The following is a 19,380-nucleotide window of genomic DNA, read 5'->3' as shown; positions in this document are numbered from 1 at the left end:
AGAAAAGCTTCTTCAAAGAAGCCTGTATAATCTAGGCAGAAAATGGGAGTAGATCTGACTCCTGATGGTAGCAGAATTTTGCCTATTTCTTTTGTGGTCTGTCCATCATGACTAAATACTTTTCATGATTTATACAACTATTATCAAATGATCAAACTAATTACCACAGAAAAAATGACAGCTGTTTTGCTGGGTTTCTTCAAATTTACATGCCACTGTGTTAGACTGAGGATCACCTTTGCCTGACAGTGCAGCAGAACTTCCGATCATCGCTTTTCTTCCCGCTAACCAATGCCAGGAACTGGTATTTTTGTGTACTGGAATTCGTACCCAGCATGGCCCAAAAGACTCCCTCCTTGTCCAGAAATTTAATCTTGTGATTATTCTTTCAAAACTAATAGCAGAAATTCTCTGATGATGACAAGGGCTTCTCTGATACCGGTTGCTTACAAAGTCCTATTTCCCTGAACATTTATCATTTCAAACTTCTGTCAGGCCCAAGCTCTCCTTGTCTGGTTTATCCCTGGGTTGTGCACTTGCTTGAAGCCTGGAGCTGAGCTCCTTTTTCTGTTTAGTTCTGTAACATTTTTGCTGATTTTCTTCACCATGTTATCTTCACCATTAAACAAAGGCAGCAGTGTAACTCCACCACTCCAGTCCCTGTTATTCAAAGTACTTAGCAGATGTATCCACAGGTCCCTAGTAGACAAATCTAGTATTTTCTTGAGCACTGTCTTAAAGGTTAGTGGTTCATTGCACTAGCCACAGTGATTTTTCTGTCCCTGCTCTCTTTCCTCAGAAAATAATATAATAAGCTGAATACAATAAGCTAAAACTTACTCTTCGACTCTGCCCAGCTTGTAGTTTAGACCTTGGGTTGTCCTGCTTCTCAGAGCTACAGAGCTCTGCTATCTACACAACTGCATGAGTCAGCACACTATGATCTGCCAGCTTAAAATCTCTCTGACCCTTTCTCATTTTTCTATCTTTACACAGTTGTCTTTGGATAAAAGCCATGCTAGCAATGGTGCAATGAAACAATCAAAGCTAACTGCAGTAGGAATGACACCGTGGAGGAAGCGGTAGTTGTGATGGCCTAAGGATATGATTCAACAACACACTAACCAGGCATAACTGCTCTTTGCCACTAAAAGAGGAGCTCTTCTACCCCTGCTTCCTTCCTTTCATTCCTGCCACAGATGTATGGTCTGTCGCTTGCTCTGCAGGCATCTGAGGCTTGCCAGTCGCTATGGCAGTGTGGGACTGAGTACTCATAATCCTGGAGAACAGAAACAACCCCAAGCTGTATTTCCCCATAAAGAAACCAAGTTACTGAGACATTATCTCAATGGATCAATACTACTACTTCTGGAGTTGCTGTACCATTTTTCTTCATTTGGTTGAGGTTTTTCTGTCTTTTATCAAAGTGAATTCCTCACGTCCACTTCATCTATGGTAGAAAAAAATTCTGATATATTCTTTTTCTGATCGATAAAGTATTTAGGTTTCTGCTTCACAAGGACTTCACCCATGTAAATATCATGGAATCATGGAATCACAGCATCACAGAATGGTTTGGGTTGGAAGGGACCTTAAAGATCATCTAGTTCCAACCCCCCACCATGGGCAGGGACACCTTCCACTAGACCAGGTCACCCAAAGCCCCATCCAGCCTGGCCTTGGACACTTCCAGGCATGGGGCATCCACAACTTCACTGGGCAACCTGTTCCAGTGCCTCACCACCCTTATCATGAGAAATTTCTTCCTTGTAACTAACATAAATCTAATCTAATTCATGTGTAATTATTCATTATTACTGAGTTACATAGCTACAGGTATGCATACTGCAAGTGACTGTAGGACAGGAATATGGGAGTCATTGTTTGTGAAAGAAAACCTTCATCGGGAAAAACAAAGGCTGGAGAAACTATCAGCTGAAAATCAGACTCAGCATATGGAGATTCCATAAATGCTGAGCAAAGTCTTTTGTTGCTGTCTGTAGCTTTAATGAGAACAGTTTGTGTTGAAAACTTTTGTAAATTCCATATGAAATTTTTATTTCTCTAAGACACGGACCACATTCATGTCCTCTCTAATTGTGTTATATGTGGTCTCCTTTGAAGTAATTACACAGTTTACATTTTGATTCATTAACTAAGTATCGTAACAAAAAACCTAAACCAGTTTGAAAAACAATTCAGTCAAGACTTGATATTGTATTCTTTTAACAAGGCTGATTATCTTCTCAAATGAATACCTTGGGTCTCAGGGCAAACAATAGATCCGATGGACAGGAGCCTCTTAAATCGCTCCCCAAACATGCAGACCGTGCTGGTCACTAAAGCAAAACTCAACTTCTTTTTAGGTATTAGTTTCCCACCACCACCCACTACAGAATCAGCAAAGTTCCTGTAGAAACTATTTTCAAAAAATGAGCCACCCTGTTTTGTTTCAGTTGATGAACACAGACGGATGGTACTCTACTCAGTCACAAATTATTTTTGATATGTTGCAGCAGCTCCTGCCTCATAAATAAAATACAGGCTTCGGTCACTGAAAAAATGCAAGGTGTGATAAAACATCAGTTAACCAGTGCAATTTCCCCATTCTTTTCCTTGTGGGTGAGCATGGTTTGTCACCATGATCTCCACCATGGAAGAACCAGTTGCTGGTGAAGTTATAGTGAGGCTGTGTGAAACAGATTCCAGCACTGTCTAAACTCACCTCTCCATTATTTTTTTTTTTTTGATGTTTGGATACTTCTTGAAATTTTCAGATTAAAAAAAAAGGACAAACTATTTCCTAAATATATTTAGTATAATATCCATGTTTTGGACATTTACAGGATGCCAGAGAAAAATTCTTTTGGCTTTAAGCTGACTTTTAAAAATATTCATGTGGGAAGAATCTACCACTGTGGCAGATCATTAAAGGTCTTTGGCTGCTTTGTTTATGTGCCTCTGTGTAATTTCATCTACCTGATGGTTGGCTGGGATGAGATCCAATATGTTTATGCTGCAAAGCTCAGTGTTTCTGTTCATATGCCCAGTCAGCCTCAGACTGGCATATTCTAATAAATGAAGTCTAATAAAATATTTTCAAGTTCCACAATAATAATTTGGAAGACTGACAGTAAGGGAAAAGCTATTTTATGGCTATCTAAAAATTACACTGAGTAGTAAAGTCTACAGTACATGGCGTAACAGTTGAGGATCCGTATACCTACAGATTAGGAAACTCAAAGCAATACCTTTGATGGCTGGCACATTTGTATTTTCTGTGACCTGTGTATACAACCAGCGTAAACCATCTGAATTACTGGTGTTACAGAAACATTACTATTAAAATTTCTAACTTATACAAACAAAATCTTACACTAATTTTTTTAATACTGAGTGATATTAATGAAAGTAAAAGAAATTAGGATTTTTAGCACATACTGCTCTCCGAATATTCCCAAACGTTTGTGGGTACTGCATACGTGATTATGAAATCACTGTAATAAATGCAGCTGTAATAAATGCAGCTGTGTTTATTTCATTGCATAGATCAGACAAACTGTACAAGCTAATCATCAGTGTCTTGTTCATAAATCAGTAAAAAAAATGCAGCACAGTATGCAAGATTTACTCAGACCTTCTTTCTGTTCCAAGTGTTTTCAGACTTGGCAGAGTATACATTCCTTGGAGAACTATGAACATGCCGAGTTTCAAGCATTTCTAGCAAAAATAATTTTTTAGTTAGTTCAAGAAAAATATATATAAACACTTCGCTTAACAGCATAGGAATCAGCTTTTAAATGCAGTGGAATACAGCTATAAAAGTTCTGTTTAATTTTTCTTAAACGTGGGGTGAAAGAAAGGGTAAAGAATTTCAGCCTATTTCGTATTTCAGGAATAGCGTCTTTAGACAAAAAAAGTGCTGACTGTATTAGAGCCTCCTTCCAGGAGTCTCCCTTATGGTCTCTTTCTAAAAGTTTGCAAATGTAATCCCTGGTTGTACACACACAGAACAAAAACCCGCATAACCAACCAAAAAAAACCCCAAAACAAACCACCAAAACCAAACCACCCAAAAAAAACCCTAAACCGAAACAAAAACCCAAACCCAAAAATCCCCAAACAAAACCAAAAAAGAGTCTCACAGTGATGCCACTTTGGTTCTTTAATGTGCTGCTATTTCTGTGCTTTGTATTTAATGACAGTTATGACTGCAGGTTTGAATACTAGTGCAATTATTGTGATCCACAACCAAAACTTGTAAATGCAGTCAGTTATTTTCCACTGAAGTCTATAATTTTTTTTACTATGCTTTCCCTATAGTTGTTTTTTGATGTACTTTGATAAGGAGGTCTCATTTAAACCTGTTATTCCATTAAGATTAATTTAAGAAAACCTTAAAACAGAAGTCTTCTTACTAACAGAAGTCTTCTTTCTAAAATATCTATTGTACATGTAGTATGTTTAACTATTAGGCTACGTACAACTGCCCTCAGTGAAGCAGTGCTACTCGCATGCCCACGGTGTTCTATTATGTATCTAAGCCTTACGCGTTTTGCTGCAGAGGCCCTTGTTACTCCATAGAAATATGTTGCACACAGTCACAGGTGTCCTGTTTGCACCTGAGACCCCTTGTTGCTATTTCTTTTTAGTATTTCTGATGCAAAGGGAAATATTTAACTTTTCCTTTGCTAATTAGTTACTGGAGTAAAATCATATTAAAAAGAAAACTCTAGTATACTGTTTAGCATATGCATTGCTTAGAAACAGTTTTCTGTACAAATATTTCTGTTTATTCTCTTTAGGGAATGGATTTTTGTTTGGTTTTAGTTCTGCATTTGTATATGCTTAACAAAACAGTTTAAAATTACAAACATGCTTTCCAATGTCTGTTTGGGAGAACAGACATGTAGTCGGGGGAACTTCTCAGCAATATATGTTCTAGCCTGGAAAAAAATAGTCATTTGATGGTTTTAAAACTTCTTAGCAGTTGTATTTATACTGAGCCACTAAGCTATAGAGGGGGAAGGGAATTAAATTTCCCAAGCAACATGAAAGTGACTTGAGGCCAACTACAAATCTGATCAGGAAAAATGGCAGGCTGCAAATATCATAATGTCGTACTTTGATATTAAGATAGAATCTGAGTTTTATTTCTAGAATATAACTACGTATTTCTATAATAAAACTTTATTTCTATAACCGTAACTGTGAGGGCTATATTTCATGCTCTTAGCACATTCAATAAAGGAAGACTGCCTGCTTGCCTTCACAGTTCTTTGCAGGCATAATCTTCACAAATCTTCTCATTTAGGAAAATTACTGGATTTTCTGGAGTTGAAGTGTCCAAATGAGGTCTATGATTTTGGATATAGAGTTTACCATTTGAAAAAATCAAGAATACTTAAATTAGTTTATATTGTGTGGATCAAGAAGAAAATTATAAGTTTACCTGTTTTTCTTTTAAGCCAAAAGATCCATCAGCAAAATTTACCTACAAATTCTTTCCTGTAAGCTACAAATTCATCCTTGCCCATGAAACCAACAGAACATTTGACAAAAATTAGGTTGCTGCTATGCTTAAACCATGGTTGATCATGTAGATCCAGGCTGTCTAATTGTTTCCTTTTTTCTTTTTCCTCTCTTGTCTTGTATCCACCTGTTGTATGATCTTTGTGTAGGAATTGCCTTTATTTACTCCTTGGCTTTGTACAGAGTTTTGCACCATTGGGATTCGTGGCTACGACTGAAGATTTGAAGGTGTTTGCAAGTGGTTATGTCCACAAGCCCATGTTTGTGCACACTAGAGGTGATGCTGAAATGGCTTTGAAAAGCTGAATTTTATTTATGGGACCCTCCCTGACATGCCTGGGTTACTCTGTACTAGCAATACTGTTCATTGGCATTTCATAGAGAGAATGTGAATAGTAATTTCTCCTACTGACATTAAGTGTAAACACTGGCAGAGAAAATAAAACAGTATTTGCAGGCACTTAGCCAAGCTATTAAAATAACCAAGCAAATATTTTATTTCAATTGCTACCTTCAGACTGTTTTTTTCTGCAAGGTCTTACTCCATTATAGTCCCCTTGTGATAAATTACTGAATGGTTCAGAAAGCAGGCTACAGAAAACAAAAGATGCACCATGGTTCTTTGTGATATGAGCTGCATGTTCTATCTTGTACTAAATTAATCATAAACATTATTCAATATTTAAATATTGAAAAGGAGAAAAGAGCAGGTGCCTGCCAAGAACAGGTGTTACAAATTTAAGGTTAAATAAAATGCAACAATCTTTTCCACTTATTATTTCCATAATAGACATCAGAAACCATACTCTGCACTAATATGTCCCCAGCTGCTCAGAAGAAAAGCCTTTTGGCACTTGTTTTCTGATCTGGTCTTGTTTCTAGAATTTACTTCCCTCTTTGGTTCTCAAGGTTTTGATTTTGCTGACTTCAGTGGAACTCTGTAAATATCATGTTGCTGATCTTAGAGTGATTGCAAACATTACATTTACAGTGAGTAGCTCAATGAATACCTGCAAAAATAATTCAGCAGGCTGCCCAAGGACAAAGGATTTGCCCAAGGTTTATTTTGATTTATTTTAAAAGCACATAAGAAATTCATTGCTGTCCACTTTTGAACATGCATGCAAGTATCTGAAGGAGTGGTGCCATATTATCCAAGCCTTTTCCCAAGTCTATCAATGGGTCATCTGAGTCCTGTGAGAAAGGTTATTCATGATAAAATTAGTGAACCAGTTTGGTAGATGGGATCATTTGATTATAATCTATTATAGCATGTGAACAAGCACTGTCCAAGCAAGATAGTGGTGAGAGACAGAGATTAGCAATCATCTTGTGCAAAAAGTCTTTTCCCTACCTGCTTTCCCTCCACAACTTCTCCTTAAGTGACTCCCAGCCTTATCCTTCAGAAAACCCTACTCTTTTTACAACATGACAGCATCTAAAAACATGGAAAAACGTTTTGAAATAACTTTGAAGGAGAATGCATTATGCGCTAGTGAATCACCAACGCATTTCTTGCTGATCTTGGTTTACATACCTGACACAGTCTGAAAAATTGTAGTAGGTTTGGGACTGTACTGAAATACTGGCTATGATGGCAGAGCCAATGATAGACTTTTTCCTTTTCCAGATGGAGTATCAGAGTTATCAAAACAACTAATGTACAGCTCCAAAGAGTTTTTTCCTTGGAGGACCTTAATGCATGTTACAAATATTTAAACCAAATATTTATATGAAGGCAAATTAAACTGTACAATAGCTTCTATATCTATTGAAGACATAGAATATTAGCATGTTTTCATGTAACTAAAAATTGTATAAGGAAACACTTCACTAGGACTGTAATGCAGTACTGGCACAAGTTGTCTGTAGGGCTGCTGGAATCTTCATTCTGGAAGGTTTCAAGGCCTGACCAGACAAAGCCACAGCTGACCTGATGTGGCAGTAGCCCTGCTCTGAGTGGGAGGTTGTGCTACAGGACATCTGTGCAGTAGTTGTCCTTGAAGGTTTTCAAGATAGGCTGGGCAACCTGGTCTGAGCACACAGTTGACCCTACTTTGACTTTGAGACCTCATGTTGCACCTTCCAACCTGAGGAATCCCATGATGCTATGACCATGAGGTGCTTTCCAACCACTATTATTTCCATGATACTGTGAATACAAAATCCAGACTAGCTGACATGTTAATAATATTCTTTCAATGTAATTGTCCAGGCATATAAAGAAATCAGTTTGTGGTTGTTTTTTTTTCTGGAGACAAGACCACAGCATAAATCCCAGGGATCCATCCAGAAACTGAAGAGACTGCTGGAGACCCTGAGCTTAGGAAGGGCTTGAAGGCCCCAGGCTGAGCTGAAATGGGGCTTCTGGGCCCACAGGCAGTGGGGTTGGGGGGGGTCCCAGGTGGGGCTGGTCAGGCCAATTCAGTCCCTAGAGGTTCTTGGGGGACTGCCACATAACATTGCTATGTGCATAGAAACTGCATCTGAACCACAAGCCTGTTGGAGACAGTAAAGTACTCAAACAACATCAGATGTTTGCCAGATTCTTACATTTTTTTGCACGCATCTGCAACTGGCTGCTTTGGAGTGAGGACACTGGGCTATATGGACCTCTGCTCTAACCAGCAGAGCTGTATTTATAGTTGATGGAACTCATCAAAGTTCACATGATAGGAAGAATCAGCTTTTATTCCTAGGCGTCTCCTAGGTCCTAGGGCAATCATCTCTCTTTGAGGAACATCTTAGACTATAAGAACAAGGGACCAAAGCAGGGCTGAAGAGGAGAACTGAAGATATACTTAGACAAAGAGAAGGAACTGGGGCACAATGAGAGTAGACACACAGAGGAAGGCTGGAACAAAACTGACCAAGTCCCAGGAGGACATTAGTAAGGAGCTAAAGAGGTTGATGTACAGTAGGCAACTGGGGCAAACTGAAGGGAAAAGCTTTGAGCAGCCATCCTGCTTCAGAGGAAGACTTACGTGTAACCAAAAATATTCTGTTTTCCATGTGGTTCAACAAGTCCATTCTGTTCTCCCTCCTTCCTCCCCTCATTACCATGTGGGTGCCTGAATCACCATACTGCTCGGCCAAGGAGGTGGTTTATTCAACATCCACAGTCTGGTGAAAGATTTTAGCTTTTAAGGAGGTCACGTATTTAATGTTTTGGTAGTTGACTGAGAATTGATCTTTTGCAGTAAACTGACACTGGGTACACACATAATTCTGGTGGAGGTTTTAAATTGCTTGCTGTCACGTGTAATTGTGCTGACTTCAATGGACTATTTGTGTTAGAGATGTGGAAACTCGTCAGTAATAATATAGAAGTCTAAATGTTTAGATATGCTTATATTCCTTCACTTAAATAGCCAAATCACAGTGTGTCTATATAGAGAGAAAGATACACTGTAAGTATACATGTTGACATGTTTTCAGTGACATTTCTGGAGGGCATATCTGTCATCATTCTGTAAAGCAGAATACACGTGTGCCTAACCACACAATTCTACATCCATATTAATCCAATGTTAATTAATTTTCTTAATATATAATTTCAACTTTGCTACATTGTTCTGCACATTTAGCTGCCTGATCAGTACACACACACTTTGTTACGCTGCTAGTCATAAACCAGATATAAGTACTTTATTTCATATGACCATGTATGTCCCAGATTACGCTCTTTCTCAGAAGATGATGCTACAGCAATGTCATGCTGCTGTGAGTACAAGGTGCCACTCTGTGATATACATCTGAGATTAATTATAGAAGCTAAAGAACAAGATGCTTTCATCACTGTCTTGGAAGCCTTGAGAACCAACTTGCCATCTCATGTTAACTGAACAGGATTTTCAGAGAGAAGAATCTGATCTTATTTGCATGCATATCTCAATACAAAGTACTGACTAACTTCTTTGAAGTTCTTCTTCAAGGCATCTTCAAAGGTGGGCCTCTAGTTTGTAAGGAGATATAAATGTAAATAAAATCAGATTCAATTAATTTTTTAGTTTACTTCTTTAACAATAATATTGTTACTGTTAAAATGCTGTTACCCTGGGAGCACTTCAGTCAACAAGTATATACAAACACTACCACTGTAATGCTTGATGGTGTTGTCAGAAAAAGCGCCTTATAAAGTTAAAAAAAAAAAAAAGCATTTTCTGAACTGTGAATCATTACCACAACACAGAATTATGCAAAAGCTCAGCTAAATAGAGATAATCCAAAACACACTTGTTTTTCCTGGTGAATGTATATCTTTATTTTATTCCAGGCAACAGTGTTATCTGCAATAGGATTTGTAGTATCAAATCAAGACCGTGTTTCCTTTGATTTTTACTGTTATCTTTTATAAGAAATTAATTATTCACTGTAAAATTACTTTCACTATGAAAACGTAAAATAAAGTCTGATGCTTTCCCAATTATCTGCCTTTGTAGGCTCTGCTAAATCAGATATAGAAGTACTAGAGACATTTCAATAATAATTCTAACGTCACATAGTGTGCAGTGATAAGAAATGTACTTGGAGCAAAACACTACATGTGTGCTGAAATTGTACGTCTTTTCTGGGGTGTCCCAGGGAAACTGCACACTTTTATAAGAGTAACTAAGGGTACTTAATTGCTTATACTGAGAGACTAAACTGAAGCATGGCTGACAGTGGAATCCAACTGCTTTCTGAATATGAAAGTAGTTTTATTTTTAAATGCTTGCATTAGCAATGGATTTTCCCTTTATTTAAAAACAGCCCATAAGACATTCTATTTCAACTGCTTTGGTAGAAACAAAGGACACCTAGTCACCTTCCATCCTAGCTGTCAAACCTCTTTGCTTTATTCTGCATGCGCAGAACACCGTTAATCACAGGGGAAAAACAAACCACACCTCTATATACAAACTGCAAGGTGGGTACATTTACTTGCTTTTATAGTGTGTGAGAAATGAGCTGAATGAACACACACATTTCTGAAATTACCCTGCAGAAACAGTATTTATCTCATACAAATCTCCCAAATACCTACACAAATCTGCCTGTAAATCTTGCTTTTTCCAGCTTTTGTAGCACCCCCCTCCCCACATACGTCTGTGTGTGAATGAGGATTCTACTCAGGAAGCCCTATGGCTTACAGCCTGTGTGAGTTTTGCTAGCTCTTGTTTCCCTGTAAGGCGTGCCAAACTAGATATCAGAAGCCTTTTGTATTAAAGAATCAAAAAGATGGTAAACAACTCTTTCTGCTTCTCTACCTGTATCATCACCTTTTTGTTTAATGTCTCTCCAAGGTTAGAGGGTTTTTTCTTTCTTCTAATTTGCACCTTTTTTGCTATGAGACTTGTAGTTTACATGTAAACACCCCTAGATTTTTTATTCCCATAGGCAAACTGTCAGCATATCACTGGCACAGATCTCTTGCAACAAAAGGTTTGTAATGTATCAGAAATGATCTGGATCCTTAGACCCAAGTTGTGTCTTGCTGCAAGGAATTACTTTCACTACAGTGACCTTTAGTGGACATTGGTCCCTGTCCTTCACCTGAATCACTGCAAATGCAATCTTCCTTTGACAGCATCCCTTTTTGGACTCAAAGTGGACATTAAATATCACAAATGCAATGTCCCATGCAAGTCTTGAGAAGGCACTGTTACATTTAATAGCCCCTCAGGTCTAATTCAAGATCCGTAAGAAGGTTTGGGATCAGGGTAAACTAGCACCATCAGTTTTTTGGTGTCATCTAAGGTCTAGACAGAAATAGGGATGCATCCTAGCTGCACACCTGTTAAGCCATGTCATAGCTTTATATTTAGGCATACCCTTGCAAACACTGGTAAAGCTTTCGGCTGATGTTTTCACTCTGGGACCCTGGGTGATACAGATTATAATATCCTTCACAGCTAGTGTTTAAATAACATCTGCGAGTTTTCATCAAAAAACTTAGTTAAGAACAGTATGTTTCTCAGGTAAAAACTAAAATATTGTTGCAAGTAGAAGAAATTCAAGTTGAGCGACAAATTGCAGTCGGTAAGTTCACACCTCTAGGCAACAAACGACTATCACATATGGGAAAAACACCTCAAACTACCAGTCATAGCTAGGAATACATGTGCCAAGCATTCAAGTCCACACAGCCATCAGCGACAGGGCGCACTGAAGAGACAAGTGATGACCAGAAATGCAACTGCATTCCCCTACGATAGCGACAGCATCAGGAAATAGATGGGGCGGCTGAATTTATTAATTACTAAGGCTAGGTACGCATGCCTGGCCCATATTACCTGCCTTGAAAATTAAGTTCCTGCAAGCCAACTATTCAAGACTGGAATCAAGGTCGGAAATGACCGTGAGCTGCATCAAACTAAATGTGGCAGCAGAGCCCATCTCATCACTTGAAGCGACCCCCGCCCCGCCGCGGGGATGAAGCTGTGTGACAGGAGATCGGCTCCTCCTTGTCTGCCAGGCCCAGCACCTGCCCCTGCCGCTTCCGGGAGCTCGGCAGCCGGGAGGGAAAAGGCGCGAACAGCCGAGGCCGCCGGAGCTGCAGCGTGCGGAGCTGCTGCCCCCTGGAGCACAGGGCCTGCCGCCGGCCACAGCCTGCCCGCGCCAAGCGGGAGCTTCAGTCCGCCAACACCCGCCGACGTCCCCGCTTCCCCGTCCCCGCAGGTGACGGACAGAGCTCCCAAAGGCCTGTGGGGCGTGGAACGCACGGCAGCCCCTTTCTGACCGCCCTGCTCTGCTGCCGCCTCTCGCATTTCAGAGCTGTGGCGGGTGCTGTTCGGCCGGCTCCTCAGGGACGGCCCCGCGCCGCGCCTCAGCACAGCCCCGTCCACGGTACACGACCCACAGCCCCCAGCCACGGCACACTGCCCACGGCACCGAGGCCGGAACCAGCCGTCCGTCTCGGAAGCCGCCGTGCCCGCAGGAACCCACGCCGTGTCAGCAGGGAAGCCACTCGCCCCGCTGCAGAAGGCGCCCGCCGGCCCCGCCCCTTTCGGCCGTTAACGGCTGACGCGGCCCCGCCCGGCAGCCCGCCCTCGCGCGGCCCCGCCCCTGCGCGGGGGGCGGGGGCGGCTGGGCGCTCACGCATGCACAGGGAAGCCCTCGGCCCCTCCCAGCGCCACGTCGGTGCCCTGCGCGCGTTCCGCGCCGTCCGTCCCTTGCCGCGGGGCATGCTGGGGATGGCAGTCGCCCTGCCCGCCGGGGGAGCGCGGCCGCCGGCAGGGGCGCGACGCCCACAATGCATCTCGCGGGGCAGCGGGACCGCCCCGCCCCAAGCTGCAGTCATGTGACCCGCGCGCCGGGCTGCGCCTGCCGCTTCCGCGGGGGAGGAGTGACAGCCGGCGAGGCCGGGGGGGTCCGCGCGCGGCTGCGGGGCGGGGCCTCCGCACAGGTAGCGGCGGCCGGGGGGCGGGGCGCGGCGGCCGGGGGGCGGGGCTTGCGCTTCGGTGGCCGTGTAATGTGCGGCGGGGGGCAGAGGGCGGCGGTTGGTGAGGGGCCGGGGGGAGGGGGCTGGCCTCCTCCTTCCCCCCACGCCCCCTGGGCTGACTGGCGTCCTAAGGCTCCGCGCTGATAAGATGGCAGCAGGCGGTAGAGGCTGGGGGCCGCGCCCGCGGTGGGGGGCCCGGCCCGGCCCGGCCCCCCCTGCCGCCTCCACGGGCTGGTGCGTTTCAGGGGAGGCGTTTCCCCGGGCGAGGAGGCCATGAGGTAGCACCCGGTAATAACGTATATAATAGCAGTAAGGTAGCATTTCTGTCACTGGGCGCTACCCGTCGGTAGTATGTGTAATAGAAATAACAACTCGGTCTCAGCAGCGTGACAAGGCCGTTGGCTGTCCCTGTAGGGGAGGTTTTTGGGCAGGGATGGGGCACAGCGTCCTGGTGCCACTAACCTTGCTCCATCTTTTGCTTGGTGAAGGCTCAAGTGGTCATGGTGTTCTCTAGCAATAATCCATGGGATGCAAAGCTTGAGATCATTTTGAGGTGCCTGTGGGCTGAAGCTGATGCTGAAGACTTTAATTGCTGCCTGTTCTGCTGAGCAGGCAGGCCTGGGCAGCTTCTCCTGAAACTGGATTCTCTTGTCTGAAGAAATGAGTGACTGGTCATCTTTGAAGAAACTATAAGCTGTATTTCCATGTGCTGTGACCTGTTTTTTTTTCCCTTGTTTTATTGTAAATGCCAGTTTTAATGGGTGTTTCTTCCTTTTTTTTTTTTTTACTTTTTTTTTTTTTTTCTTCCCTTTGAAGGACAAGAAACTAGTCTAGATGCAGTAAGTTGGAAGAAATGGAAGAAAGGAAAATCAAGAGGAGGAGCCCGAAGTCGTCGACCAGTCACCCTGCTCAGGTTGCTAACTCCAAGAAAAGCTCAGTGCCGGTCAGTAAAAGTACAGCCTTTTCAAATCCTGCACCGCAGCCTGCAGTACAAAAACCAAAGTTAAAACGGTAAGCTTAGGAGCTTCTTGCAAACTCAGTGGAAGTGAGAGCCAGAAACCTGCCAAAGTTCAGACAGTCTAAAGGGTGTTAAGACTGGCTGGGACAGAATAAAAAGAAAGATTCAGACTTGTGAAAGTTTTGATGATGTGGGTTTTTTTAGTAAAGGGATTTGTGTTTAATGCAATGTAACGGTTATTTTTCAGAAAAGGAAGGTGCTCAATACCCTTCTTGTAAGCTTTATAAAGTGTTACACAGTGCTGTAGACTCATACTGAAGAGATGATAGCCTGATGTGACTGGTGAAAGACAAGAGTTGGGTGATCAAATATGGCAAATGTGGGCATCATATGGGAGATGACAGAGCCCCAGATGTACAGCTATGAGGAACAAAGAAAATACTACTTGACTGCAAGTTTGAAACTGACAAGTAGGGCAGGAAATGGAGGATGTAAATTGAAGAGGATGAGCTAGAACTGGAATTTCTGGGTGGGTTCTGCTGGCCTCTGGGAGGGCAGCAGTAGGTCCTAGGCCATACTCATGCACAGAGAGAAGTATTTGCCTCTTCAGAAAGTACCATTTTGGAATAATTTGTGTGTTATCGACCACATATCTGTTTCGGTTTGAGAATGTTAATTTTCCTGCATATTAGAAAATATTATTTCTTGGCTGTGGCAGATACAGTAGATAAATGAGTGAAGAGGGATTTTAAAGTGAAATGTTGGCTAGGGGGAGGCAGCAGCTGAGTTTATTGACCTGCATCAGTTGAAGATTAAATACTGAACTGTCGTCGTTAGCACAGATAGTCTGTTTGAAGGATCTGTTAATTGGCTTGATGAATAATGAAATTCTGCAATGTAAAGTCTATACATTATTTTTTAGGGAAGATGTGTTAATATTTTGAGGGAAATAATAAATACTGATGTGCTATAAATTGGTGATTTCTGCAGCTGACCATATAGTTTACTTATGTCTCATTCTGGTATGTACTAGAAGTTAATTTCTGGTAGTCCACAACATTGGCTAGAGAAGAAAATGCACTTTTTGCATTAAGTTTTGGAAAAAGACATTCTTGCTCAATTGTTAAGTCAAATTTACCAAGCAGTGGCAATACAGCTTCTTGGAACTTTCCAAGCAAAGCAGTAATTGACATAACAATGTGAGGATGATCTGCTGTTACAATAGTGGAGTAGGAGTATCTAATTCATTTTCACTTAATCTGGAAGAATCCAATGAAATAAGTTTTCCAGATGCAGTAATATGTTGTATTAAACTTCAGATACAAGTGGGAAAAATCAATGACCTTTCTGACATGCAATCATTTTAGTCTGAAATTGAAGTAGAAATAGCCAAAGTTAAGCCTAAATTGAGATGAGTTGCTCTGAGCCGAACCAGTTATGGTAATTTTTGGACCATTAGTTGTTCTGGCATATAGACTATGTAATCCATACCGTTTATAGACTGCAGAAGCTGTTAGGCTGGAAAAAGAATGATTATTTCCCATAGGAAAGAGAATTTTTGACTTGCAGAATGTGGAAGTATTCAAGGGAAGGTGGGGCTTACTGTGCTGTAAACCCTGTTATCTTCACTAATTAAATAAAGCTTCTTTAATAAGCCTATTTATTTTAAGTACCCCACAGTATTCTAAGTTTTGATTTTTAGGTTCAAAACTTTTCACTGAATCAGGTTCTGAACAGAATGATCATAAGGCTGCAGAAGCAGCCGTGCCAATGTGGGAGAAAGGCTGCATATGCACGTGGACTGGCAAATTTGGGATGAGAACAGCCCCTTACCTGATTTGTATTAGGTTAGGCTGCAGTCTGTCCGTCTCTGGGTCAAAGATGAAATATGCTGCTTCTCAGTGGGAATTGTGTTTAGCTTCCATATCGATGGCACGTTCATTTGGATTTATAATGGTTATTAATTTTCATCCATGTAGTTTCTGTGGGCAGTGGTGCTCTGAAAAAATTGCATGTCTAGAGAAAAATACATGGGATGCAGGAAATTTGACTGCTTTGTTGCAGAGGGAGCTGTAGAGAATTTTTAGCATATTCAACATTTGTTTGGGCATGGACTAGTTATATTTGGTATGTGTTAGAGTACTGGGAGGTTGTGTTTTATGGAGAGTTTTACAAAACTGGGCTGTTACTCAAAGGTGGGAAGAAGCTCTAAGAGAAGATTAATCTGGCGGTGTGGTCACCTTCCTGTATAAGCTGTAGCAAGTTTTTAGCCATACTGGCTGCAGTCTATAGGTGTTTGTGACAACAGGAGCATATGATTGTTGAGGGTTTTTCTTTCTGGCTTAAAGAGAGTTTCCAGATATTTTCAGGATTATTTTATGTAGATAGTGCTCCATGCACTATGTGTCATTGTTGGGTAATGGTCCTCTTCAGATTATTAATATGGCCATTACATACATGTGCTCCACTGGGGTTTCCCTCCCTTTCCTATTAGTAGGAAAGCAGATTGTTGGAATCCTTCACTTTGCAGTATCAAACTGTCAAGACAGTGATGATGCTCTTTGTTCTTAAGACCGGGTGTTCCATTTTTTAATTTAAAAAGAGTGATTGAAGTATATATTTTCCATTTGATTTTTGAAGCCCAGGTGCACACTTACCTGACACTTCAGATTTTCGATGAAAGCGAAAGCAGGAAGTAGTCTTTTTGTTTTAATTATTTTTTTTCAGTGTAATAAAAGAGAAAGCCAAACCTCCAGGAGGCGAAGCAAAAGGGGCAGAGGCAGCACCAATCCAGCATTCTTTTCTCACAGATGTATCAGATGTTCAGGAAATGGAAAGGGGACTTCTGAGTCTCCTGAATGACTTCCACTCTGGCAAACTTCAAGCATTTGGTAAATGCATCAATTGTCTGTATACAATCTTTTTTTTTTTTTTATAGCTACATGATGGTAACATTTGTAAACAAGTGTGCTGTATGGAGAGACTGTCAGTCTGGACTCAGATGTATGAAAATAAAGTTTAACATGATTAATAGATTTTACTGCATTTTTAAAATTATAGTCCTGTTGTAAGGTTGTGAGATTTGGTGTGAGATTATTCAATTGCCATTTCATTGTTCCTACCAGGATGGCTTACCAAAGACAGCACCTTGGTTATGGATTTAAGATCCCAATTTTAAAGCCATTTATCTATGAGAGTATAAGAATAATAAGAATTACTTAGCACCTGATTTTGCTGCTTATTATAGGTAACAAGTTCTGTGGAATCCAATGCAATTGTATTTTGCTTAGCTTACCCTTCTATCTTACCATCTTACTATTCTTACTACTTCACATTTGATGGAAGCTTCAGAAAAAATATAACATTTTTGCTCCCTTTTTTCCCCCTATACTGAGTAGAAAGGTGCTTATGTACTTTTGCAGGTTTAGTGTTAGGTCAGCATGTCACGTTAATTCCACACTGATTTTACAAGAGAACCTGAAAAGTCTGTGTTACGTAAAGCATCAGTTACAAGGAAAAAAAAACCCCAAGATAAATCAAATTTAGAAAGAAGGTTTACTGTGACCATATTTAAAGTAAAAACCAAACAAACAGGGTCTTCCTGAATTGGAGAGAAATTCAGGAGTACAGAACAAACTCATATATTCTAAAAACATGTTAGTAAAGTTCAACAAAACATAACACCAGTCAGGATGACAAGCTTCAGTAGTGAAACAGGAAGAAGTCATTGAGAAAGCAGATTAACTTGTAAATTTGATGTTTAAATTCCTCTTGATGTAAAAAGCTGTATCTTTGTACATTCATTTGCTCTCTCAGGTTTCTTTAGATAAAGCTGTTGCTTGTCCTTCTAGGAAACGAATGTTCCATAGAGCAGATGGAGCATGTGCGGAGTATGCAGGAGAAACTTGCTCGTCTTAACCTGGAGCTCTATGGGGAGCTGGAAGAACTCCCTGAAGATAAAAGAAAACTAGCCAGTGACTCCAACCTCGATAGGCTGCTGTCAGATGTAAGTGCTGGGAAAGCAGGAAGTGTGGAACTTTGCTCACAGTACTGGGTTCACTGCTGGGTGGACAGTGATTTATAGCTGAGGAGAACATAGTTCTGAGATGAACAGAGATACAAGACCTACCCTCATCTTGTTTGTGAGAAAACACGGCACCTTGCCTTCTCTTTATTAGAGGCTGCTGCTTGTTTTGATGAGTGGAACAGTCTTGGCTGTAAAATTTCTGAGGATGTAGGCCTGTTCAGAGATGGCCAGTGTACCAGGGAACTATGATTATTTTCCCTGTGGCTTATTCTTCTACATCTGGGGAAGACCACACATAACAAGGAATTTAGATACGTATATTCCACACTTTCAGTTTCTCCTTTTCTCTAATGTATTTCCATAAAACCCAAAACAAAGTCTTCAAATTTCCTGAGATCAGCAAATTTAAACTTACTTTGGGACTTAGCTCTGGTGTAGAATTCAGCACAGGTTTGCTTTGCTTTTTGTAGTAAAATCATACATTTCAGCCCAAACTACTTGGGATTTCCTTCATTGTTTTAATGTATTTCATCAGATCAGTGTAACCGTTGCATTTATTTGACTAACGGAACACCATTTCTGATTCTTTCTACATTTTTATTGCAGCTAGAAGAACTAAATTCATCTATGTATCCTTTTTCTCAAATGTCTATTTTTTCTATTTGATTACAGTTAATAATTATTTCTTTATGGGGTCTTTATAGGAATCAAATAGCTTTAATAACGCTTTCTTTTAAATTAGTACTGTAATACAGCATGAGTTTTAGGTTATTCTAATACACAAATGACAGAATCCTAACACTTTTAATTACAGGCTGTTTTTTCATGTGGTAATTTATTTAGCTAGCATGTACCACTTTAGACAATGTGTTGACAGTTGGTGGCAAAGCCCATCAGAAGCAGGTCTCTACATGCATCTTGCTGAGACATTCTGGAACAAATATAGATCGCAATATCCCTTCTATAGTATTCAGAAGTGTTCTGTCCCATTGATAAGTGAATCTTACTCTTTTTGTTTTTTCTAGAAATATGTGCAGCTCTTTATCACAGATTCTACTGTGAACAGTGGACTGACCTAATTTTTTATTTGTAGGGTGAGACAATGGTCAAGTCAAATTCTTCAGCAGAGCTTTAGTAATTGCACAAATGTGCTGTTAGCCCACCCAGCAGATAAATCTGAATGTCTTGGCTTGCCTTTTACAGCATACTTTTGATGCACTAAGAACACAGTTGAGGAGTGTTGCGTTCAGTTTATACTGTGGTCTCGTTATTTCTGATGTTACACACTTTGTTTGCATTGAGGAAGGTGGGACTGAAGATACTGCACTGGTATATACGTTCTCTGTGTCTGTGGAAGGTGTCTAAGGCTAGGTCTCAAACGCAAGGGGAATATGGTAACTTCATGTAAGTGATAAAAATAATCTGCTATCCCCCTTGGTT

General features: G+C 40.9%; 1 protein-coding gene across 6 annotated transcripts in view; it reads left to right on the top strand.

Annotated features, from left to right (window-relative positions):
* The first annotated feature begins 12,792 nt into the window (after positions 1–12,792).
* The window catches only part of CCDC28A (coiled-coil domain containing 28A), a 28,257-nt gene continuing 21,669 nt past the window's right edge, over positions 12,793–19,380 (top strand). The window contains exons 1-5 of one of the 6 annotated variants that reach the window (XM_040599522.1): positions 13,013–13,233; positions 13,772–13,966; positions 16,641–16,804; positions 17,765–17,919; positions 18,547–18,569. In XM_040599522.1, coding sequence (XP_040455456.1) covers positions 13,809–13,966; positions 16,641–16,804; positions 17,765–17,919; positions 18,547–18,569 — 500 coding nt within the window. In that variant the 5' untranslated portion in view covers positions 13,013–13,233; positions 13,772–13,808. The other 5 variants (XM_040599518.1, XM_040599519.1, XM_040599517.1 and 2 more) reach the window with 5 other exon arrangements.

The sequence above is a fragment of the Falco naumanni genome, chromosome 6, assembly GCF_017639655.2.
Source record: "Falco naumanni isolate bFalNau1 chromosome 6, bFalNau1.pat, whole genome shotgun sequence".
Classification (NCBI taxonomy): Eukaryota; Metazoa; Chordata; class Aves; order Falconiformes; family Falconidae; genus Falco; species Falco naumanni.
The sequence above is the reverse complement of the archived record's forward strand: the minus strand, read 5'-3'. Positions and strand labels throughout refer to the sequence as shown.